At 42.9% G+C, this 26,320-nt stretch overlaps 1 protein-coding gene across 1 annotated transcript in view; it reads left to right on the forward strand.

The window, feature by feature from the left end:
• The window catches only part of GLI3 (GLI family zinc finger 3), a 312,480-nt gene that overhangs the window by 152,181 nt on the left and 133,979 nt on the right, over nt 1-26,320 (forward strand). Inside the window, exon 4 of the mRNA XM_069588234.1 lies at nt 18,509-18,614. Within this exon, the coding sequence (XP_069444335.1) occupies nt 18,509-18,614 (106 nt within the window). The remainder of the gene's footprint in view (nt 1-18,508; nt 18,615-26,320) is intronic.

The raw sequence follows: 26,320 nt of genomic DNA on the forward strand, positions 1-26,320 counted from the left end.
CTGCTCGTCCCTTCACGGTTGGTTGGTCTCACTCCAGATGCCCTACTGATCCTGTTCGGTACCTGCCTCCTGTCTGATTTCATTCCCTCTGATGGCATTTACTGCCCCTGAATTGCATCTCCTACTGCAGGGCAGACTGGGCCCTGGGATTCCTTCCAGACCTGGAACCACCTGCCTCCACAACCTCAAACCCCATTCATCCCAGCCTGAATCCGTCCCTGCTCACTGGTTCTTCCTCTGCCTCTGCCTGCCTTTCCTGTGTTCCCATCGCTGTCAGAGGGATTCTAGGAGACAGCCTTTTCTCCTATCAGCCATGTGTCCTTTCATCCTTCTTCACCCCAGGCTCTCCTCCAACTATTCATCTTCCCACTGCTCTGCCTCAGTTTGGGGGCCTTTATATCTCTTGCTTCCCACTGAGTTTCATCCATTCCAATCCATTCTCCTGATAGCTCAGTTGGTAAAGAATTCGCCACAATTGACAAGACCCTGGTTCGATTCCTGGGTCAGGAAGATCCGCTGGAGAAGGGATAGGCTACCCACTCCAGTATTCTTGGGCTTCCCTTGTGGCTCAGCTGGTAAAGAATCAGCCTGCAACACGGGAGATCTGGGTTCGGTCCCTGAGTTGGGAAGATCCCCTGGAGAAGGGAAAGGCTACCCACTTTAGTATTCTGGCCTGGATAATCCCATGGACTAGTCCATGGGGTCACAAAGAGTCGGACATGACTGAGCGACTTTCACTTTCATTTTCAATCCATTCTCCACTTTCCACCAAGGTAGTATTTGCAAAATGCACGTCTGATCATTTCAAGTCTCTTGTGTCCGCTGTTGGGGCCCATTGGCCGGCATGCAAGGACCTCTATCGCCTGGCCTCCTTTTCTTGCACTCACCCCTAGACCAGCAGGTTCTGAGTGCAGTCCCCCAGATCAGCAGCTTCAACATCTCCTGGGAACTTGTTAGAAAGGCAAATCCTTATTCCCCTCCCCAGGCCTACTGAATCAGAGACTCTTGAGGGTGGACCCAGCAATTTGCCTATTAAAGAGTGATGGCAGGCACATTGCAGTTTGAAGACCAGTGCTCTAAAGCAGGGGTCCCCAGCCTCTGGGTCTAATGCCTGATGATCTGAGGTGGAGCTGATGTAATAATAATAGAAATAAAGTATGCAATAAATGTAATGCATTTGAATTACCACCACCCCTCTTCCCAGTCCATTGAAAAATTGTCTTCTACGGAACCGGTCCCTGATGCCAAAAATTTTGGGGACTGCTGCTCTAAACCATTCCTGGGCCCTTCTGGCCTGCCCACACACCCGGCTGCTTCACACACACTCTCTGTGGGTTCACTCACCTTGCTCCCACTCATTTTTTCTGAACAAGATTTTCCCTCAAAAAGAGGGAGTTTCTTTGACCCTGTTCCCTCCCTCCCTGCTTCCGCTACTCACTGCTCACCTGAACACCATCTTTTCACTGGGATTCTTTGAGCTGACATTCTTGTTCATGGCTTTGTGACCAGTGGGTCCCCCAGCTCCTCTTGGGCAGGACTGCCTACTTTTAGGCTCCTTGTATTTCCATGGCCCATGTGGTGCCTGGGACTTGGCAATGCTTGTTAGGTTTCTATGTGAATCCATCTTTACTTATTCATGTACATACAGCAAGTCCCCTCCATGCAAATGAGTTGTGTTACGAGAGCACGTTCATAAGTCCAATTTGTTTGTACGTCCAAGAAAGTTCGCCTAGGCACCATTAACTGTAGGTTTATAATACTTTTCATACAAATAATACATAAAAAGCAAACAAAAGTAAACATTTTAAATCTTACAGTACTTTACCTTGAAAAGTACAGTAGTACAGTACAACAGCTGGCATACAGGGAATGGAATTGAATTAACAGGCAAGAAGAGTTACTGACTGGAGGAGGGAGAGGAGATGGTGGAGCTGAAGGATTGTCAGTAATAGAAGATACCAGCTACATCATCACTGCTTTTATGCTTGCTGCAGGTCATCCTGGGCTTGAAATAAAGACACTGTACTACTGTCCTCTATACAGTCCTATACAGTAAAGTACACACAACCACTTGTAGAGGATGCAGGCACAGGACAGTGTATGCCAGACACGTGAACTAACTTGTGTGATTGGACATGCAAGGGTACGTTTGTATCTTTGAAAGTTCGCAACTTTAAGGTTCGCATGTAGGGGACTTACTGTATTTATCAGCCATTGATTGAGCCCTGAGTGATTCAGCCTACGGCTGAAGCAGCCCATGGCTGAAGCAGTCCAAGAAAGAATTCCTGGTTACAGTTATTCTGCTGCTGCTGCTAAGTCTCTTCAGTCGTGTCCAACTCTGTGCGACCCCATAGACGGCAGCCCGTCAGGCTCCCCCGTCCCTGGGATTCTCCAGGCAAGAACACTGGAGTGGGTTGCCATTTCCTTCTCCAGTGCATGGAAGTGAAAAGTGAAAGGGAAGTCGCTCAGTCATGTCCGACTCCTAGCGACTCCATGAGCTGCAGCCTACCAGGCCCCTCCGTCCATGGGATTTTCCAGGCAAGAGTACTGGAGTGGGTTGCCATCGCCTTCTCCATAGTTATCCTGGTCAAATGAAAAGACTTAGAGTAGTTGAAGAGCTGAGAACAAATCATTTATCAACAAAACCATTATTTGGTCAGTACAAGTGAGGTAGTAAGGTCATAGGAACAACTGAGACTCTTGTATAACTTCACTGTAACTCAAGATGCATCTTGGACAGAATCACTCCTCTTTGCCCCTCCTTTGGTTCCTTTCTCTTTCCCTTAGCAAGATAGCACAGAACCAGGGCAGATTTTCGGTGTGGTTTTTCTGTTTTGAAGAAAGGCATTATGTTCTAGGCTCTCAGCCCTGAGTTTATTTGAGTGGGTGGCCCTTAAATGATTCTCCTATCCCTGAGAAGTAGCAGGCAGACTTCCTTTTCGGGGAGAGGGGGCACAAAGATTTGTCTCAAAGCTCTAAGACCTAAGCATTCTTTTGCTCTTTAGATTCCTCATTGTTGTGTGTGTTGTTTTTTCTTTTGTAGATTTATTACATTAGCACTTAATTACTCTTCATGACAGTATTAAATTTCATGAGTGATTTATAGTTTTAATAGAGACTTGTATGATTTATTGCAGTTGGCATTTGAGGTTTACCAACTTCTTAAAAACCATGAGTACTGGAATTGCTTACTCTGACCCTGTTCAGTACAAGCACAACGTAGGTGAAGCCCCAAATTCAAGTCTAATAGGGCTGCCTGCCCAGCCCCAGTTTTGTTTGCCACTACTGTCTCCTGTTGTGATGTATGTGTACCTGCGGTGGCAGCGGGTATGTGTGTTCTTAAAGAAAAAGGAGAGTGGATCCTTTCTAGTTTTTATTTATTTTTTTAACTTTTTATTTTATATTGGAATATAGTTGATTAACGATGTTGTGTTAGTTTCAGGTATACAGCAAAGTGATTCAGTTATACATATACATGTATCTATTCTTGCTCAAATTCTTTTCCTTTTTAGATTGTTGCACAGTATTGAGCAGAGTTCCCTGGACTATACAGTAGGTCCTTGTTGGTTATCCCTTTTAAATATAGCAGTGTGTACACGTCAATCTCAGACTCCTTGATTATCTAATATGAACCTCAGATGGTTTCCTGTGCCCTGGATGGATGGATGTGACATAAAGGCCTGAGATGCACTGTACTGGAAGAAGCTGGTGACAGGTGTGGGGTTCTGTCTCCATCTGCCAAGGGGTTCCCCAGCCAGGGGTTCCCACTGCAGGCCTGCAGTGTGTGGCTGGAGTGATCATAGCCATCCACAGGTGCTCCAGGCTTCAGTGGGCCAGTGGGCTGCCAACCTGCCCTATGCTGGGCTCTAATAACTACCAGAGAAAGCACCAGTTTAACCCGCTCACAACCTGTTCCCCAGTTTACACCAAGTTTTTGCCTGGAAAATGTGACCCCCACTTCTGAGCTAGAATCTTGGGAACACACCCCGCATGGTCCTTGCCTTCTTGTCCTGGTCTTTTCCTGCACATGTTATCCATGCCATCCTGGCTGCCCTGGCCCTGGTTTTTCCCCAGGCCCAACTTTGCAGCTGTGGCTCCAATGAATATTATTTCCACGCACTGTGGCTTTGTTATTTTAAACGGGGGTGTGGTGGGGGCGGGGGTGGGGTGGGTAGGTAGCTTCTGGGTGTTTTCCCAGAAGACTTGATCCACTTGTACTTCGAGAAAAAAGGGTGTGCCCTCCAGGCTCTGCTTTCTCTCTGTGGATAATCCTCTGAGGGCCCTCAGCCTCTGGGCAGATAATCTCTTTGGGGTTATCTGTTAATTACCAGTGAATGTGTGAAGTATTTGTGAAAAGGCTTTTGAAGTGAGCTCCACGTGCTGCCTCGACCCCCCTGGGCCCCCTTCCCAGGGCAGAGGGGTTTTTGGGCTCAAAGCGGGTCCCCCTCAAGTACTGGTATTCTCTTGCTAAATTGTTTGCCTTTCTAATGAAGTGAACTGTTTGTTTGACTCTGCGGAGGAAGGTATTTAACCAAGGGAACTAAAGTAAACGTTGAAGACATTCAAATAAGCCCTGCATCTCTGCTTTGTGAAGGGAAGGAAAACAGTTTGGCCTCGTTCACCTCCGGGAAGAGTCGTTAAGTTACTGTTTAAATAATAAACGGAGCCCAGCCAGCGGATATCGCCCGGCCAGTCTGGGGCTTTTGTGCTCGCCCGGCGGGCCTGGGAATTCCTCTGCCAAGGCCACAGGGGAGGAGAGAGCCGCTCCAGTCTAGCAGTTAGTAATTGTGATTTATTTATGTGTAGAGGGAACTTCTGCTTCGTTCAGTCAAGATGAAAACAAGCCAATTAGCCCTCGGGATGGCTGGCGGCTGGCAGGGCAACTTTGCTAGCCTCGGGAAGGCTAGTGAGAGGGTGTCGTAGGGGATCCAGCTGGGTTCACCCTGCCACACAAGCTGGGACCTGCTCCATGTGGGCCGGGTCCCTAGTATCTGGGAGAAGTGTCTGAGATGCTGGAATGATGGTCCCCCAAGGATGTGTACCTGAGATGGGGACCCGAGGAGGAAGGCTCACCTTGTTCCTACCTCAGGACCTGGGGTGAAGGTGGGTGTATAAATGATACCCTTCAGCTGCCTGTGGGTTTTGTTATGGGGACACCTGAAGCAAGGGTAGTCCCCAGGAGGAGAAGAGTAGCTCTACTCTGAACCGGCTATGGCATTTGTGGGGCCCAGTGCAAAAAGAATATTCGGGGCCCTTGCTCAAAAATGATGAAGAATTTCAAGAGGGTGACAGCAGAGCACTGAAGCCATCATGAGGCCTTCTGAGTGGAGGCCTAAGCCTCATGATCAGAAGCTTCCAGGGCTCTGCAGTCAGACCGGACCTGACAGAGACCCAGCCTTGTCAGTTCCTACCTGAGTGCTATTCAAAAAGCAATATTCAACTGAGTAAATTTTAAAGATCTTACTGGCTTTATTCATCCATTTATGAACCAGGCAGCTTTCCTGTCTAGCAGATAGAAAGGGGCTCAGAGGAGCTATACAAAGTCAAAGACTTTCATAGGTAGAAGGGAGCTGGGACAAGAGAGATATACTAGCAGAAAGTGGGCTGGTTGCGGCAAGGTCACTCTCCTTAAGGAGATGGGATTGCCTCGCTTGAGCCGACCAGGTGATTTCTGATTGACTGGTTTAAGATTCCATTTCTAAGGGGAGCCAAAACTATCATTAAGTCTCAGTTTGCTGGATTTGGTGACATGGGGCTTAGCATAGGTGACTCCATGTTGGGCCTGTTGTCTTTTTTTTTTTTTTAAACAGTGCCTTTCATTTCCTGTTTCATCATTGTCAAGTAGGGGTAGTTATACCTGCTTCACTGAGTTGTCTTGTAGTAGAAATAAAACTGAGCAGCAGTTAGGGTAACCCTGAAAAGTGTTAGTTGCTTAATGCTAAAATTGTTGACTCTTCATGACCCATGGCCACGAAGCCTGCCAGGCTCCTCTGTCCATGGAGTTCTCCGGGCAAGAATACTGGAGTGGATTGCCATTCCCTTCTCCAGGGGATCTTCCTAACCCAGGGATCAAATCTAGGTCTTCTACATTGCAGGTGGATTCTTTACCATCTAAGCCATCAGGAAAGCCCAAGATAACCCTGAACACAGAGTGAATGCTCAAAAAATGAGAGCTATTTATTATTTGCCTATATCTTTGGCTGTCTTTCTTTCCCCCTCACCTGATTGTTGATCATTATGTTTGCCGCATACATAAGGGCTCATTACATAGGGCTGATCTGGAATTTGGGGAACAGAGTTGGGTGTTTGCCACAAAACTTACTTAAAGACAAGGGATGAAGAACCTCACATGCATCATGATCAGTGAAGGCTTGAGTGCAAGGGGGGAACATGGACCGAGCAATCAGATCAAGTCTAAAGCTGAGATGCTCAAATGAAGATGTTGACTATCACTGTTCACTTGGACACCTGGGTTGAAGGAGAAGGACTTAGAAATAACAACAACCCTTACACGTGAGGGCTTTAGATTTTATGAACAACCTTCACCTTTGTCACTTGGTCTCTTGGACAGCTTTGTGGAGTAAATAGGTCTGAATCTTGTTGGCTTTATTGTATGTGTGAAAAAAAATCTGTTATGATTATAGTCATTTGTTTCTAGGTAAATCTATAAAATGTGGTTTCAAATGGGAAGGACAGCCAACAGGAAAGGAAGTAACAAGTATGAACTTTGGAGAGTGGAGGTGGGGGTGGTCATGGAGATGTGTGGATGAAAAGCCCAGAGCTGCTTTTTATCCACATACCCAGGAACGTATGGGTATGTGGGGTCACGAATGCATCTCAGTGACCGTGAGTGGATGGAGAAGGAGGAAGGTAGTCAGGTAAGTCACATGGTCATGGTCATTGAGGAACTCACAGGTGGCACAGCTAAATGGGCCTCCCGTTCCAATAAAGGTGGACAGAGAGTTCAGGTGTGACATTGAGATGAACTTGACTTTTCTCGTTTCTTGATCCATGCTGTCGGTGTAATGATTCTATAAACTCAACTTTATTTGTGAATCGGAGAAAGACTCAGGCATTGAGAACTTCCAAATTGTGGCCGTCTAATCATTAGTAGTGGGGATGCCCTAGAGGCAAATGCCATAGCTGGACCTTTGAGCACCATCCTTCAGCAGAAAGTGATCCCCTCAGATAATGCCATCTGATCTGTGCGCATAGAGACAATGTCTTTGAGGACGTGTGTCCAGTGTATGCCCAGTGGCCAATGTAAGATCTCAGGGAAAAGAGAGATACGAGAAAAATCAGGAATATTTTGGTACTTGCATTCTCATGAACTATGACATGTGGAGGAGAGTTTTTCTTTCCCCTTAGAAATAGGGGAGCCTGTCCCTTTTCTCTGATTTCCTTGCATTCCTACAAGGGAATCATTTCACTTCATGTGCTTTGTTATTTTACAATCATGGTGAAAGAAGCACTTAAATAAACTCTCTGCTTAAAAGCTTTGTGTGTTCCTGCTTCCTGGTGCTTCATGGCAGTGAGAATTCAGGGTTTAAGGGGCAGGAAAGTGGAGCCTTTCAGGGCTCCCAGTGTGCAATCAACGTGCTGGAATTTCAATGGATTCCAAAGGCGTAACAATAATAGCATTAAGAACAGGCCAGGGCCTTTGATGTTATTGACAGAAAAAGGGGGAGTAGGGGCAAAGGGGCCCCTGTCATTTCTGTCATGAGCTTTTAAACTTTAGACCTCTAACCTTCTGTGTCAAAGAGCTTTTTCCATATGGGTGTTAGCAGGCTACTCAAGTCTCCTGAATTGCCTGGAGGATCCACATTTCCTTGGTGGGAAAGGACATTCAGTGTCTTGGAAAAGACCCAGCGTAGGGTGGTTTTCTCTGAGTGCCCACCATTATCTGCCCCATCTTAGTGGGGTGATGGGATGGGGTGGGGTGGGGACATTGCTTGTCTACATGAAGCGACTCCTGGACCAGCAGGAGGCAGGCAGACTTGCGGGGCTAGAAGATGAAGATGAACTTCAGAGAGATGATTTAACTCAGGGCATGTAGGCCTTTGCCTGGAGTAGGCTCTGAACATGGGGAGGTCAGGGGGACCTGGAACTTGCATAGGCAGGATTCTGAAGAGATGGCAGGGCCTTTCAGGGCCCTAGTTTAGTCTGTTATTGTGGCCCACCAGGTAGTTGAAAGAGTCCTCCAGTGCTGTATGGACCTGGTCACTGCTGCTATTATTTGGCCTCCAGTCCAACCAGCACAGGCTTCCCTGGTGGCTCAGTCAGTAAAGAATCCGCCTGCAATGCGGGAGGCTTGGGTTTGATCCTTGGGGCAGGAAGATCCCCTGGAGGAGGGCCTGGCAACCCACTCTAGTATTCTTGCCTGGAGAATCCCCATGGATAGAGGAGCCTGGCGGGCTACAGTCCATGGGATCACAAAGAGTCAGACACAACTTGAGAGGCTAAGCACAGCACAGCAGCACATCCTGAAGGTCTTTGTAGGTTTTCCAGTGCCTTCAAAATACTGAGTTAGCCAAAGATTTTGTTCAGGTTTTTCCATAAGATGGTACAGAAAAACCCAAATGAACTTCTTTGGCCAACCCAAAGAAGTTATTTCCCAAGGTTGACTTGGATTGGTGGCCCTCTCTGACTAGCAGTATCATTCTATGCTGTGGAACTCTGCAGAACCTCTGAGCCTCAGCCCAGGCAGTTATTAATACCATGCAGAAGACCTGAGCTTATGTCCTGAGAGCTCTTCCTGGTTCCTGCTTCTGAACAGGATGGAGACTGAGATGGGCTCCTTGAAGGTGTTTAGGAACATCATATTGGGAGCGCCGCCTCTGGTGGTGGAGTAGAGAAAACACCAACTTGGCCCTGGTTTCTGTGACATTGGGGTTGATCATTTAGCTTTTCTGAGCAGATCATGAAATTTTTCCCTTCTTACCCCTCAGGATTGTGTGGTAATAGGAAAAAAGGAGAAATGGTACTTAGGAGGAATAATAATAAAGCCTTGGAAATGATGATTTTAGGGTTGTCAAGAAGATCCCATGAAGAAACAGACATGGGTATTATGAAACATAAAGCATTGTATTCTTTTGCTTTTACCTTTCTCAACCTACTTCTGCTAATTTTACAATATTTAAAAAAAATGTTTGGGGGCTCTTGTTTTATATTTATTTATTTATTTGACTGTGCTGGGTCTTACAGCACGTGGGATATAGTTCCCTGACCAGGCTTCGAACCCGGGCCCCCAGTGTTGGGAGCCCAGAGGTTTAGCCACTGGACCACCAGGGAAGTCTGCTGGAAGTACTTGTGTCAGTTGATTTATTTTGCTTAGGACACAACTTCTAGACCTCATCATTGTTAATTGTTGGTTTACTCACTAAGCCAGGTGACTTCTGAATTCAGTCTGTCTCTAAGGCTTCTGTAGTTAGAGCTGAGATACCAAATGCTTTCCTGGAAACATTTCATCCTCTGCCTTCATTTCATCAGCATTATGAATCCCAATGTACATTTTCCAAACTATGAATTTGGCTTTTAAATTGTGCTGTGCAGGTGGTGCTAGTGGTAAAGAACCCCCCTGCCAATGCAGGAGACATAAGAGATGCAAGTTTGATCCCTGGGTCAGGAAGATCCCCTGGAGGAGGGCATGGCAGCCTGCTCCAATATTCTTGCCTGGAGAATCCCATGAACAGAGGAGCCTGGTGGGCTGTAGTCCGTAGGGTCACAAAGAGTAGGACACAGGTGAAGCAACTTAAAAAAAAACTGATCGTTGAGATAAGAATATATCATTGGTAACCAATTTCCATTTTAATGTCCATGCTTTCATAAGAAAATATACCATTAGCATTAGTTAGTTAGTTCAGTTGCTCAGTTGTGTCCGACTCTTTGCGACCCCATGAATTGCAGCACGCCAGGCCTCCCTGTCCGTCACCAACTCCCGGAGTTCACTCAGACTCACGTCCATTGAGTCAGTGATGCCATCCAGCCATCTCATTCTCTGTCGTCCCTTTCTCCTGCTGCCCCCAGTCCTTGCCAGCATCAGAGTCTTTTCCAGTGAGTCAACTCTTCGCATGAAGTGGCCAAAGTACTGGAGTTTCAGCTTTAGCATCATTCCTTCCAAAGAAATCCCAGGGCTGATCTCCTTCAGAATGGACTGGTTGGATCTCCTGGCAGTCCAAGGGACTCTCAAGAGTCTTCTCCAACACCACAGTTCAAAAGCATCAATTCTTCAGCGCTCAGCCTTCTTCACAGTCCAACTCTCACATCCATACATGACCACAGGAAAAACCATAACCTTGACTAGACGGACCTTAGTCGGCAAAGTAATGTCTCTGCTTTTGAATATGCTATCTAGGTTGGTCATAAATTTTCTTCCAAGGAGTAAGCATCTTTTAATTTCATGGCTGCAGTCACTATCTGCAGTGATTTAGGAGCCCCCAAAAATAAAGTCTGACACTGTTTCCCCTGTTTCCCCATCCATTTCCCATGAAGTGATGGGACTGGATGCCATAGTTCAAGTTAATGGAGTTGTCACTTAAATATAGTGATTCTTCATATATTTTCATGTAATTTCCCTTGGATTGTTTTGCAGGTTAGGTATATGGCTGTAAACCTTCTCTTATTTCTCTTTGCTTCCTTTCCCTCTCTTTATTTTTTTTTTTCTTTTATCTTGGCAGGAGAGCTAGAAACAACAAAAATATGATGGATACATATGGGATCATAGGCAAGGTGCATTCCAGAGACTCTAGGTGGAAGATTTCGTTGGCCAGCCAGTGGGCAGACGTGGCCTGTTGCTGCCATTGGTAATACAATGGACATGATTTTTCGTGGAAAAACTTGTGAAGATTAGTTGGGTAAAAGAAGTTAAAAGGGACCAGGAAGAGGAGAGATCAATTTTTTGTTCACTACCCAGGATATAATTGAGGTGGTAAAGACAGATTTCTTGTTAATTTACTTGCAGAGGGCTATTTATCATTTCTTGTAGAAACACATAATTATGTTTGTAAAGGAGTATGGCCTGGATGGGTTTTGATATGACTAGAGTGCAGTGCTGGGTAGCACTTAGATCTATTTAGAATATTAGATCAATTTAATATATCTCCATGCTGCCACAGAAGAAATAATAGAAAGAGTGCTGTCTGTGTAGTGGGGAATGCCCATGGATATTCATACAAGAGGAATCAGCGACTTCTCTGTTGGGCCAGTGGTTAAGATCCACTGCAGGGGGCACAGGTTAGATCCCTTGTCAGGGAACTAAGATCCTAAAGCACTGCCTTGAGGCCAAAAAAAAAGAAAAGAAAAGAAAAAAACGGAAGGAGTCAGGAATGTCAGGAATGTTGGGTGGTTGCCAGAAGGTTAAAATTGTTTGGGTTTTATAAATAACGTAGTTTTTAAAATCAGCTTTCTATGTTAACTTTGTGTATATTTTAGTTAACTTATAAGAAAACTTAAATTTGCAAATGTTAAGTGATTATTGCCATTATTTGCTAGATTTATGGTTAATTTAATCCATCATCATTTTTATCTTAGAATTTATTTGTGATAGGTTTTGCTAAAATCATAGAGTAAATTTTCTTTTCTGAGTAATTACCAGTATGGACACTTCTATAGATATTTTTAAGTCACAAATTGGCATATCAGTATTTTACACATATGAAATATGTTGTCTCTCAAAAACTACACATCCATAAAGAAAAAAATTGGTATGTGTTTTTTCTGAATTGTAAACATTTCTGAGAATTGCTTTCTTGGGGTATACTGGGACAAAGTTCATCAAACTGTTTCTCGTAAGGGCCAGAAGGAAGTATATTCATTTTTTAAAAAGTATTTATTTATTTTTATTGAAATACAATTGCTTTACAATGTTGTGCTTTTGCTATACAATGAGGTAAATCAGTCGTATGCATACATATATCCCCTCCTTCTTGAACCTCCCTCCCTCCCGCCCCTCATCCCCCTAGGTCATCACAGAGCCCAGAATTGAGCTTCCTGTGCTTATAGGAACTAGAGTTCCTATAGAGAGTGAAGTAAGTCAGAAAGAAAAACAACTAACATACATTGTGGTACATATGTAGAATCTAAAAAAACGGTACAGATAAACCAATTTCCAAGGCAAGAATAGACTCAGATGTGGAAGATGGATATGAGGGGGAAGGGGAGGGTGGGAGGGAGATTGAGATAGACATATATACACTTCCAGGTATAAAATATATTAGGTTTTATGGGCTGTATGTTTCTCTGTCTCAGCTCACCAAGGCAGTCACTGCAGTGTGAAAGCAACTATGGGTGGTATACGAACAAAACAGCACCTGTATCCTAATAAAACTTTATTTACAAAAACTTCCGGGTGCAGTAGTTTGCCTCCCATGACATATGCTCTACAAGTTAAGGTTCCTGCCCTGGTGTAAAGTGAAAAGTAATAGCTCTTTTTTACTGTAAGGCATCTCTCAGATGTCCAGAGTATACCAGAATTACAGTTTCTTAAAACTTGTACCACATTTCAGCAGATCTTATAAACAAGATGGTCTACACTCCTGATTCTAGAGATACTGCCAGCTCCACACCACATACATGTAAGACCAGAAAGAAGATTCCTGATTCCCCATGAAATGCTTCATGGGATGATTCCACCTGGATGCCCAGCAAATCCACAGTGGGGTCCCTTTGGGGTTCCACACCATAGATCCTGCTCATAGCATTCCAACAGGACCACAGACTGCCTTATTACTTGATATAATCCTGGTCAGATACCCTGGGGCTGTCCTCAGAGAGGCCAGATCAGCCCCTTTCTGGTGCTCTGTGGTCCACAGGCATATTTCTGTCCATGGTATAATCCTGTTCACAGGCAGGAACATGAGGATGTTTGAACAGGGAGTCAGTCTGGGTGTTGGTTGGAGTCAGTCCACATAGTGATGTCTCCTTTAGGCCACTGAGCTCTGGAAAAGGTCTGTAGATGCCAAAGTGATGACTGGAGATGCCCAGATGGGAAGAGGCAGAGATGAGGCCCAGGTGCCTCTCTGTCATCTTATTAGAGTGGTGAGGGTTCCTCTCTTCCCCTCTTGAGACCTCTCATTTGAGCTATGCTGGATGATTGTCTTGGTTTTGGCATCATGGATGTTGCCCACATTGGGTTTTACTATTTCTACCAATGGCAGGAGATTGAGTGAATTGGAGGGGACTGGACACTCCTACAGTCAAGGCTGATCCCAATGACAAGAAAAATCATTTCCAGTTCTCATCTAGAATAAATTCCAAAGTCAGTGAACAGATGACTTCAGGATTTAAATAAGCCAAGAGAATTTATGCCCTGGGCGGTTTACTCTTGTGGGTCCTCTCATACTGTTTCCTGGGCACTTTCAGGCCACTAAAGTATCATTTGGTGAATTACTCCTTCAGGGCACTAATGGAGCTGCCTTTGATCTCTCTTTTTTAATCTACAATTTTTGTATGTAAATTTCAAACCTTAAAAAGACAGTCTCCCCAAATGGCATCCAAGAGATCTCATAGCCTGAGGATATTAAAACTATTTCTTGAGAGAAGGATGCAACAACTGAAGATAAACCTCTGTGTGTCTTTCTCTGGCTACAGGTTTTATGATAACCCAGGCTATTGTAAGGAGACCCAAAAATCAATGCCTCTCATTCCTAATGAGACCCTCAATGCACAGCCTGATGACAGCCGGCATGAAATTGAATACCAACAACTATACCCAGCATAAATATTGTTACTATGCATTTCAATTTAAACACGCGTCAAGCCAATTACGTATTTATGGGGTTTAAAGACTCTTCCACTTGCGCCTCGGATAATACGCACTTGGCAAATCTCCCTTTAGTCTAAGAGGCATTTGGTCCAATAGTCAAACCCCTCGCGAGTCTGTAATAAATCATCTTTGCAACCCAAAGCATGGACAGTTGACTGCTTCCCACTGCTCTGCAGACTCACCCCCACCTGGTAGAATTTTAATTCCTTCAGTAAAATTGATTCCCCCAGTTCTGCACATTATTCTCCCTGTCTTCCATTTAGCCCGTTAGTTTGCTGACAGCAGAGTACACAGCACTTAGCAGCTGGTTTGTGGAACCATCAGTCAGGAAATTGTATGATAAATAGGAGGGAGCCAGGTTTAGTGGCACTTCCTTCTGCTTCAGCAGTTTTCGCCTGACTTTGGAAAAGTCATCATGTGGTGTTTTGTCAAGGGCCAGAGCAGGAGATGGCTGCGGTGCAGTGACTTATTACACATCCTCTTGAGTTATGATGCTGCACAGCTGTGCTGCTCATGTGTAAATAATAAACTGGGAGGTGGATAATTATGGTGGCTGCTGGTGACACAGGCCTGTTCTCGTCCTGTGGGTTTTCTTGGACAGCTTCTTGGGCCTCTGATGGAGCATATTGCGATCTTCCACATAGAAACGACGAGATGCAAGAGAAGCACTCCACGTTTGAGGATTTGCCAGCATCTTTTTTTTTTTTTTGAGAGATGTGTTAGGATTAATGTCATGTGAGGCCACATATGTTAAAGGACATGCTTGTCCTGATTTTTATGCTTCGTCTCTACTGTTAAGCTGTGGTCAAGCGTGTCTTGAATTGGAAGAGAGCTGTTTCATTGCATTTACTCGAAAGCGGCTTAAGAGGTGTGATTTCCACTGATCACTGACATGAGGTGTAATTGTTTGCACAGACTTTATCAGTCCAGGAGAAGTTATTTTCAACTAAATCAAGAAGGAAACAAATAGGAATAAAAATGCTTAAACTAAAATCAGATGTCTTTGATCAAGTCAGATCGTATTCATATTTTTTGGTTCTTTATTTAACCTAATTCCAGAATGCAGGATTCATAAATTTTCTCGTAACATAAATAAACACTTTGAGAAAACAATTCTGTAAGATGCATCACATACTTGGTCAGAATTAACTTTTAAACTCACAAAACATACTCAACAGTGGGAAATAACTACTAAATGCCCCAATAATTACTAATTCTAATCCTAAATTCTTTCTTTTTAAATATTTTTGCAGTGCTTGATAATTTTCCCTCTCATTTTGAAAAGGAAGAGCGTGAGAGAGAGAAAGAGAAAGTGGGTTAAAATCCTGTTAAAATAATTTCGTAAAAATATAAAGATGACAGTGCCTTTTATATGTCCATAAGGGTCTTGCAGTTTTCCCTGGGGGTGAAGATTTATACTGCTTGGGTAAATGCTTTTCATTTTATAGAATTGTGTGCCTGGTTTTCACCCCCAATGCATATAATCACTGCAACATAATTATAAATACTCATATAAAAGATGATGACTGTTACTTTTTGGATATATGAGGCATATTTTGAAGGTATAATACCTGCCCACATTTTGAGCTCTGGTGTGTATGAAAAAAGTCTGGGTTTGTGCATCTTCATAATTCATAGCTGCACCCACATAGAGAAAAGCAGATATAGTTAGCATCCACTTATCTAGAGGAGAGAATTTAATCACACAGCCAAGAACCAAGAAATAAATAAGTGACAATATCTTCCAGGTCTGACAGAATTGTCACAAAGTCCCTCAAAACATCATTTAAAATGATGCACAGGGAAAACTTGAGGAGGTCGGTCAGATGGTACGAATCCTTAATTTACAACAAGTTCTAGTAGGTTTATTTCTCCAGTTTCCAAGAATGGACGACTGTGTTAAGTTTGAAGTCTGCTGGAGGCAAGCCCATGAGCATCAGCAGTGACTGCTAACAGGAGGAGAGGAGAACCACGCCCAGGGCCTGTTGGCCATCCACCTAACCCCTGATGCGCCAGACCCTGAACCGCAATGATTCATTTGGGATTGTTCAAAACTGAAGACCATGAAACATTCACTGAGTAGATTTCAGACTTTCAGATTCATGAAATAGATTACGCCACTCAATTCTATGTTGTTTTAGGAAGGATACATGAGTTTCTTCTAGAAGAGTTAAATGAAATAGAACATTTGGGCTCTGCAGGATTCCTGGGTTACTTGGGACATTTAAACTTAGTGCACCAACTAGCAAGATTTGTGTTGCAAAACAAAGCAAAACAAAAGAAAACAATTCCAACATCCTTTTATAATGTCCTAAGTGATGTATTTAAACTATAACTGTATTTTTCAGATGCACTTTATAAAACGTATAGCGTTTGATCAGGCAGTCAGCATGTCCCTATTGAATTTTCAGCATCATTGTACATCATGATATCACAATGTCAATGATATGAGATAATACCAAGATGACTCCTTTCCTCTTTCAGTACCATTCCCTCCCCACCGCCCTTATCTTATAAGGAGCAAGTACAATATACAGTGAGTAATGCACATTTTCTGCACTGTAGAACGTCTTCTTCTGGGTTCTGTACCTGGTGGAGTTCAGCTTTGGGCACCTCCATAGTGCTGTCAGGGCTGTGATGTTGTACGTTAATAGTATTTCTCTCTTATTTTATTCTCCTAATCATATTCTTAGATTCTCAAAGGAGGCCAGCAGGAGCAAAGTCTTAAAAAAAAAACAGGAGGGGGAAGTAAAATATTATTTTTTTAAAAAAACAAAGGTTGTTATATTTGCATTCTAAAAGATGCTTGTTGGAGAAAATTTGGACAAGAGAAATGTATAGGAAGGAAAATGAAAACTACTTGAATTCAACAAGCACATGTATAATAGTCACCCCCAGGATTTAAGGAAACTCACAGTGGAGGATGCAATCATACCCTCGTCTATGTTTGACACACCCACTCCCCTGCCCCATGGGGAGGTTCTGTGTCACTTTTTCCAGCCATTCCTCAGGGCCTGTTCACAGGGTCTCATTTGGAATTGCTTTTACCGCCTATTACACTTCCCTGGTGGCTCAGAGCTTAAAGCGTCTGCCTGGAATGCAGGAGTCATGGGTTTGATCCCTGGGTCGGGATGATCCCCTGGAGAAGGAAATGGTAACCCACTCCGGTACTCTTGCTTGGAGAATCCCATGGAGGGAGGAGCCTGGTGGGCTACAGTCCATGGGGTCGCAAAGAGTCGGACACAACTGAGCGACTTCACTCACTCACTCACTCACTCAAACTGGGCAAAATCTTCAGACTTTTCAGAGGAGCTCATAGCCCTTCTGAGGCCTGTTTGGTGTACACATCAATCCTTGGGAGTGTTCTGGGCAACAGTGGAGTGACAGCTACATGCAGCCTTCCAGGGCGACCACGTATGGAAGGTAACATTCACAACACGAGTTCTGGTATATTTGCTGTTTTATCACCTCAGAGTTGTGAAGGCTCACCTCCTGATCTTGGACTTGTTTCTTTATTGCTTCTTGAAACTCAGGAAAAAATTTGGTATCAGGGGATTTTCCTCATGATAAAATCTGGTAAAGATATTTTCAGTTCTTTCAGTGAATCACTACTTAGGAAAAAAAAAAGTTTATTTTCAGATTTGTCAGAGATAATCAGGGCAAGTGGGAGCAGAAGAACTATTTTAAGTAAGTGTACACACAGAAACCTCAAAACAGTGATGACTGACCTGAGCCAGAGCAGGAGAGGAGGCCAAGGGAATGTTGGTCCAAGGGGAATGTTGGGGCTGCAGGAAAGGAACCCCAGTTTATTGCAAATGTCCCTCTGTCAGGCCATGTAACGTCTCTGGCCAACGTATACATTTGCTGCCCTTGTGTTGGGATTCTGGAAGCCTGACCTAGGACAAGGAGGGGTGGGAGGGGGCATGCTTTTGAATTATTTAAGTGTGTGTGTGTGTTTGTGTGTGTGTGTGTCTACATGTGACATGGATTCTAGCAGGGACTTTTGAAAGAACTCCTTTCCTTACATGTGTGGGAGAGATGAAAACTAGTAGTGATATTATGTCTTTGTCTAAAATTCAGGTCACAGGACTTCCCTGGTGGTTAAAACTTCAAGCTCCCAGTGCAGGGCGTGTGGGTTCGATCCCTGGTCAGGGAACTACAGTCCACGTGCTGCAATTAAAAGGCCTGCATACCACAACTAAGTCCGGGCACAGCCAAATAAATAAATAAAATATTAAAATTCATATGACAGTGTCATTTTAAAAATAAAAAATGAGGCATTCCCTGGTGGCTGAGTGGTTAGGTCTCTCCAAACTTTTCATTGCTGAGCGTCTAGATTCAGTCCCTCATTGGGAAACTAACATCCCACAAGCCATGTGATGCGGCCAAAAAAATAAATGTGGCCAAAAAAATAAATGCAAATAAAGAAGTGTTTTGGCGTCTCTTCCTCTTGGCTTGGTGGCTTCCTTCAGCCTCTGCACTCTGGCCAGTCTCTCTTCCAGGCTAGGGGCACATGATGTGCCTCTTTCTTGCTCTCCTGTCTGGGTTCAGGTTGCATTCAGTGGCTCTACTGTCTCATGTGCTGGTATTATTTGCTTGGTCCTGAACTTTCAAGAATTCTTCCACAAATTCTTCAGGTTAATTTCAGCATCAGTTGTGAAGACAGTGTGGCGATGTGGCTTCATGTATGGGAATTCTGTTTCAAAGTGTTCTGTTTATACAGGTTGGACTTTCTTTCCTTTGCAGACCCTCCTCATCTCTTTCCTGCATTCCATCCTCCTGTACCAATTGATGCCAGACACCACGAGGGCCGTTACCATTATGATCCATCTCCGATCCCTCCGTTGCATGTGTAAGTATTACAACTTTGCCCATTAAAGAAACAGGACAAAATACTGGCTTTTACCATCTCAGGATTTTTGTTACCAACACAGCTACTGGGCTTGGGAGCTGTGATAGAAGTCTAAGATTTACTTTTGAAATACGGCAAGCCTATCTGTTCCTGGACTCACTGAAGCACATCCTGCTGCTTCCTGAAGAATGCCTGTCATACGAGGTGGCTGGCACGTATTTCCTATATATTTTTGCTGACGTGTGCTCTGTGGCCTCTAAATACTAAATTAAAAAGCGGAGGCCTAATGGAAGGTTCCCTCTCAGAATATGTATTTGGTCGAGTGAATTTGAAGTTTCTCATGCTCTGATTTCTGTTAATGGGAAAGCCCTGTTCCAGGGATCACAATGAGTCATAATGAAATTTTCATGGTAAATTTTCATAGCCCCTGTGGTGTCTACTCCAGCAGTCACTTGATTGATGGGAATGTCACCCAAACAAAATGGCAAATGTGATCGAGCACATGGTTTACACAGAGATAAAAGGCAAGAGTGAGGGTGATAACTAACACACATTAGAAAAGGCAGAAAAGACAGATATCATGTGATATTACTTATATGCAGAATCTAAAATAAAATGATATGAATGAACTTATTTACAAAACAGACTCTTAGACATAGAAAACAAACTTATGGTTGCCAAAGGTGAGAGGAGATAAATTAGGACATTGGGATTAACATATACATAGTACTATATATAAAATAAATAAGCAACAAGGACCTACTGTATAGCACAGGGAACTCTGCCCAATATTCTGTAACAATCTAAATAGGAAAAGAATTTGAAAAAAAGTAGATATATATGTAACTTTACTATGCACCCAAATCTAATACAGCATTGTTAATCAACTATTCTCTAATATAAAATAAATATTAAAAAAAGAAGAAGACAAGGTCCTGGAGATAAATGTGGTATCGCTCAGTTTGGAGGGAAAGAAGATCAGGTATTCAGGATAGCCTGCACCTAAGCTGAAATGACCTTATTTTGTAGTGTTGTCCAGAAAACTGATGTATACTGTAACAAGGGGAGTCAACTTGGGAGGGGCTGGCCCTTTGAATGGCCTAGATTTTACATTTAGTCTTGTCTGGTAATTACCCTTCATTCTGAGACAGTAAAGTTAGAAAGCCCAAAAAATACTTTGAAGAATAATGCTAGTTATTTGGATGGTAGATTGCATCTCCAAGGCTATTCGTTACAGCTGTGTAATTACATATACGTCAAAGAAAAATGAAGTTGTTTTAAAACAAGTCCTCCTCTGTGAACAGAATTAATTGATATTAACAGCCCTAACTATATGCCCAAGTACACATATAATATTTTACCCACAGTTTTTTGGATCCATCTCCCATTACTGAACTGTAATTTCAGAGCAGATTTGCCTGGAGGTAAGTCATAAATCTGTGCTCAGACTTCTATAAGCATTAAAGGAGAAGTGGATATTTAGAGAGAAAGCAGAAACTTGTGACTTATTCTTTGACGTTTCATTGGAACACGAGTATTTTCAGGGTTCTAAAGCCTGCTAAAAATACATTCAGATAAAACCAACAGGCCCATTTAAAGCTCCCTATACAAAGGGAAGAAAACTCCAAATTCAAGCTGAAATCTGCCATGGAATTCATCCTGCTCTCCCAAAGTTTTACAGTACCGATGGGACCCAAGCTTCTCAGATGAGGATGTGCTTTATGGTACAGAACCAGCAAGGGCCCACCGGACCTGGGAGATGCACAGGACTGATTTCACCCAGATTCAAGTCTCTGCAGTGATGAAGTAATTTGGATCAGATTTTCTATAGAATTTCAGAGTACTTCACTTTTCAAAACTCATCTTATAGAGAAATTTCAAAAAATGAATTCATATGATAGAATGAGAGTTTCCCTGGTGGCTCAGAGCTAAAGAATCTGCCTGCCAATGCAGGAGACACGGGTTCGATCCCTGGACTGGGAAGATGCCTTGGAGAAGGAAATAGCAACCCACTCCAGTGTTCTTGCTTGGGAACTCCCATGGACAGAGGAGCCTGATGGGCTACAGTCTGTGGTGTTGCAAGGAGTCTGACACAACTTAGCCACTAAACAACAAGATGATAAAATGAACTAGTTCCTCTGGGTTCATTATAGTTTGCTTTGTAGTTAAATTCAAATGTGAATTTGTCAGTTAAAACCCCAAGTCTTGGTTCTTTGGCAGAATTGTAATAGCAAGCCCTTGTATAGATCACTGTTTGTTCTAGGTCGTGATTGCTGTATCTGAAGAATTCGCTTGCTAGAGATAAAAACGGGGCTTCCCTGGTGGCTCAGACGGTAAAGCGTCTGTCTGCAGTGTGGGTTCGATCCCTGGTTTGGGAAGATCCCCTGGAGAAGGAAATGGCAACCCACTCCAGTACTCTTGCCTGGAAAATTCTGTGGACTGAGGAGCCTGGTAGGCTACAGTCCATGGGGTCGCAAAGAGTCGGACATGACTGAGCAACTTCACTTTCACTTAGAGATAAAAACACCATGGAATAAGACAGGTCAAGTTTGGAGAATTCCAGGGAAGAGGGTTGCATTTCCTATATGACTGCTGAGCTGGGATTTTTGTAGATTTTAGTATTGTTGACCCATTGTATCTTTGGGGGGTTCTACATTCGAAGATTCAACCAACCTTGGATTAGAAATATTGGAGAAGCAAACCCCAGAAAGTTCCAAAAAGCAACACTTGAATTTCCAGCACACTGACAACTATTGACGTAGCATTTCCATTGTATTGGGCACTATAATTAATCCAGAGATGATTGAAGTTTCCAGGAAGACTTTCATAGGTTATATGCAAACACTATGCCTTTTTATGTAAAGGATTTGAAGATCCCTGGATTTTAGTATCTGTGATAGTCCTGGAACCCTTCAGATACTGAGAGATGATTATACTTCCTGCTTTTTCAGCCAAGCTTTAGGATCATTTAGCAGCAATTGACTAAATTGTTCTCTAGCTGTCTAAGTGTTTAGTAACCCAAGATTCATCCTATAAAGCTGGTAGACAATCCTGAAGCTCCAAAGAGAAGCTCTGGAGGGTGCTGGGAGGATGTCATTGTCTCCTGGGACTGCTGGGCATTGCAGAGTCCTGGATGGAACTTACGAAGTAGTCTCTGGGAAGCTGGGGGTCTCATCTCTCTGCTTTTATAACATGACATTTTCCCTGCATTACGCTCAATGGTCTTCCCTCCCTGGATGGCAGACTCCTGCTTAAACCCCTTATCCTCAAGGCCTAACTCATTCTCTCTCTCTCTCTCTCTCTCTCTTTTTTTTTTTTCCCTATTTTTTGGCCAGGCAGCATGTGATCTTAGTTTCCTGACCAGAGAGTGAATCCGGACCCTTGCAATGGAAGCGCAGAGTCTTAACTACTGAACCTGCAGGGAACTCCCTCAAGGCCTATTTCAGATATCTCCTTTGCGGGCAGTCTCAAAGGGTGTTCCTAGAGGCTGTTCCTTAAGCACCTTGTGTGCCTTTATTCCAGACGAATATTCTTGTCTGATCAGTCATTGCTTAGTGGTCCCCGTACCTGCTATATTTGCAGGCAGTCACTTGTTCAGGTGCCTAGTTTAATATGCTCCATAGACCTCCAAAGGGTCCAGTCTGTAAACAGTGGACTAGCAGTCAGAGAGCTTGAATTGTGCTCTTGCTTTGCACTTGTTGTTGCTGGGAATTGGCAACCTACAATTTCCATATATTAGTTCCATTCCATGAAAATGAAGTTACCTGCCTTACCCAACTCTCCAAATTGCAAATCAAAGAGTTCAATGAAATCATGTTCTTGTGAGCACCCTTGAAAGCAGGATGCTCTAAGCAAATACAGAGAGTTAGCATCCAGACCATTGGGGGTCTGACAAACACTCAGAGATTCTATTCTCGCCTGGCTCAATCCTGAATCCCTGGGATGCTTTGGCACCTTCTTAGATGCAAATGTAGATATGCCTGTGACAGATCATTTTAGGGGTGCAGGGTAATGTAGGTGAATATGACTTGGTTACTGAAATCTTCAAAGCACATCTTTGCTTAGAGGATAACCTGGAAAAGTAAAGTGATTTTATCTAGAAGTTGAATTCCAAAATGCTTGCTTTATAATTAGCTTCTAGACAATGAAATAAAGTGAGCTTACTGATTTTTTAGAATAAATATTTTTAATTGTAAGTAGACAAAATTGGGGAATAGTCTCACTGTTTCATACACATGATTGTTCTGGTGCCAGTGTAATGAATTAAATGGTAAGTCTCTTGGAAACAGGACGTGTGTTGATGATGGAAATGCCAACAGATCTCTGTTTAGAAGGATGGCAGGCACTGCGATAATTATGCTATCATATCCTATCATTAATGATTCTATTGAAAGAGGTTTATAAATTGCTCTTCTTTTTAGATAAACCACCCTATATTAAGGCATCAACGATATGGCGCAGAATTAAATTAAAATCTCATAAAATGAAATATGCTCTGTATTAGCTGTTTGACACTTAATTTGCCTCTGAATGAGTAGAGGAAATCACAAATTAACCTGCCTTTGTTTTTCCGACCATGGCTTATTAGGTGTTAGAACAACTGCAATTACAGCCTAATAATAACCACCAAGCCTTATAAATATGTACGGAAATACGTCAGTTTGTGTTAAAGAATCCAGTTTGTTAAGTGGAATGCCTTTCTTTAGCTTACACAACTTGGTGTCACAGAGTTTATGGTTAGGCAGTGTAGACAGAGTATAGAAACTTAAATTGTTCAAATACAGTTCTCAAAATAATGTTATAATTTATAGTATTTTCTTTCTTAACTTAAAAATCATGAATTTCCGTTCAGGATTTTAAAGTGAGATATGAAATGTTAGTGTCGTCTTTCCTTGAGTTGTCATGTAAAGATTGTCATAGAAAATGTATAATTCCTACATTATGTTTATTTAATTCAAGCAGTTTGAAAATTAAGAAACACTGGATATGGGGCATATCTGGTTTTCTTCTGAAAGTTATTCTTCACTGAATTCACCAGAACTTACATTCAGTAGATAATTGGAGCATCTTGTTTTCTCTCAAATCATTTGTTTTGACCACAGAGTTCATGTTTTATTAAGCCATGGAGAAAAGACTACAACATTTTACAAAAATATTAATGAGTATATTTTATATGTTGCTGAGATCATTGGGAACGTAAATAACAGCACCTGGAATCTGTAGCCACATAGTGCTGGCGGGAATTTCATGTGGCTGTTTCTTGGTCTTGGCCTAATCTCTGTTTCCTGCTCCGCACTGTCTCCATCAGGGCTGTGGGTTGCACAACTCCAGGAGGCATTGTTGTAGCCTATGGGGATGGATGATGTTCTCTAGGCTAACGATTACTACTTATTTTAAAATCCCACTTGGAAATTTAAACGATTGGGATGTTGCATCCCTCTGCCCTAGAAACAGTTGTTTCAAGTGACTGCTTTCACTTGCATTTTGAGTGTATGCTTGTTTTCTTGGCTTTACTGTTAGAGCACATTTTAGCATGGGCTTACTTTTGAAAGCTGCTGCTGCTGCTGCTAAGTCACTTCAGTCATGTCTGACTCTGTGCGACCCCCATAGATGGCAGCCCACCAGGCTTCCCTGTCCCTGGGATTCTCCAGGCAAAAACACTGGAGTGGGTTGCCATTTCTTTCTCCAGTGCATGAGAGTGAAAAGTGAAAGTGAAGTCGCTCAGTCGTGTCCGACCCTTAGCGACTCCATGGACTGCAACATTCCAGGCTCCTCCATCCATGGGATTTTCCAGGCAAGAGTACTGGAGTGGGATGCCATTAGACAGGGTGTATTCATAGAAACCCAAATTATAAAGTTTTAATTCCACATTCATTCTGGATTTTCACTTGAGAAAAAAATATTGATCTTTTACATAGAGTTATTTTGAGCCAAAGTTTTCTCATTTACGGACCAGTATGAATTGAATTTTGGATGGTCCGTCTGCTTCTTGCTGAGCTCGGCAATTTATTTTTTTCAAAGCAGAATCAGCCTCAGTTACTAATTCATGACAATAACTAGAGCCCCACAGATCTTGCCACTGGAGCTGAGAGCTATCCTTGTCGTGCGCTATGAATGCGAGCAGCACGGCACCCTAAGCCAGTGCCCTGACAGGCTGTCGCATTTCACCATCCACTTTACTGATTCATTTTAGAAAATCAGCTTCATCTTTTCTCTCCTGGGGGAAATGAGCACTCATGTTCTCTTCGACACAGCAGCTCTTTTTTTTTTTTTTTCCCCTCTCTTAGTTGAGTCTATGTGCCTCTTTCTAAGACTGCCTAACTCCCTGGAATTATTCCACCTAAGTAAGAAGAGCTATTCCTCCCTCCAAAAGTGGTCCACTTCCTGGCACCAGGAGAGAGGACAGTACATGGTAGATCATTAATATTAGCTGGGAAAGAGAGGGCTTTGAAAATAAGTAAGGCTTCCCTCAACCCTTTTAGAGTTAGAGCTAGGAGATGAGTAGCTAGTTTGGAGTCTGAATAAATACATTTCTTTCCAGACAAAGAAATCTCTAAGAAAAGATAGATCATTATGGTAAAAGCTTAGAGAAAGAAAGAGGCAGTGGATGACCAGAACTACTACACAGTTCTCTCTGTCCTCTCCTCCCTCCCTCCCTAGATTCAGCACCAGTGTGAGCTAGCTACTCTGCCTAGTGGAGCTCCTCTAATAACTAACTATTCAGAAGCAGCCTTCAGTCTAGCCATCTACTTAAACTTTGTGATGGGCTCCTAATGTATAACAGTGATTGCATTCTTTTCAGTCCCAGGAAAGTCTCCAGTAAGATGCAGAGACTGAGCAAGACTTTGTGTTTGGGGGCATAACTGGCTTGGAATATTTTAATAGTGCAATTAAAAATCAACAAAGGCAAGTCCTTTCTCCCTCCTGTGTTTGTGCTCTACCCTAAACATTATTAAGAAGACTGATAAAGTGTGATGACATCTCAGATTTCAGGCATGCTTCTATTATGCTTCTCTTTATGGTGCTTGCTGATATTTAACTTTTTACAAATGGAGGGTTTGTGGTAACTGTGTTTTGAGCAAGTCTATGGGCACATCTTTTCAACAGCATTTGCTCACTGAGAGTTAGCATTTTTTTACAAAATATTTTTAATGAAATATTTTTAAATTTAATGAATATTTAATAAAATATTTTATTGAAGAAACACTGACTTTTTTTAAACATAAAGCTGTTACACACTTAATAGACTAAAGTATAGGGTGAACATAACTTTTATATGCACTTCTACGTGGGTGCTCAGTCATGTCTGACTCTGTGACCCCATGGACTTTAACCCACCAGGCTCCTCTGTCCATGGAATTTCCCAGGCAAGAGTACTGGAGTGGGTTGCCATTTCTGTTCCAGGGGATCTTCCTGATCCGGGGATTGAACTCATGTCTCCTGCATCTCCTGCAATGGCAGGCAGATTCTTTACCACTGCACCACCTGGGAAGCCTTTATATGCATTGGGAAATCAGAATATTCATGTGATGCACTTCATTGTGATATTTGCTTTATTATAGTGGTCTGGAATTGAACCCCCAATATCTTGCAGGTAGGCCCATGTGTCAACTACTGTAGCTAACACTTTGTACACTCGGTAACACTCACTTCTACCCTAAGAAAAGAAAAAAAGAAAATGAACTAGGTTATAACCACATGTCTTG

Source organism: Ovis canadensis, chromosome 4 (genome assembly GCF_042477335.2).
Source record: "Ovis canadensis isolate MfBH-ARS-UI-01 breed Bighorn chromosome 4, ARS-UI_OviCan_v2, whole genome shotgun sequence".
Lineage (NCBI taxonomy): Eukaryota > Metazoa > Chordata > Mammalia > Artiodactyla > Bovidae > Ovis > Ovis canadensis.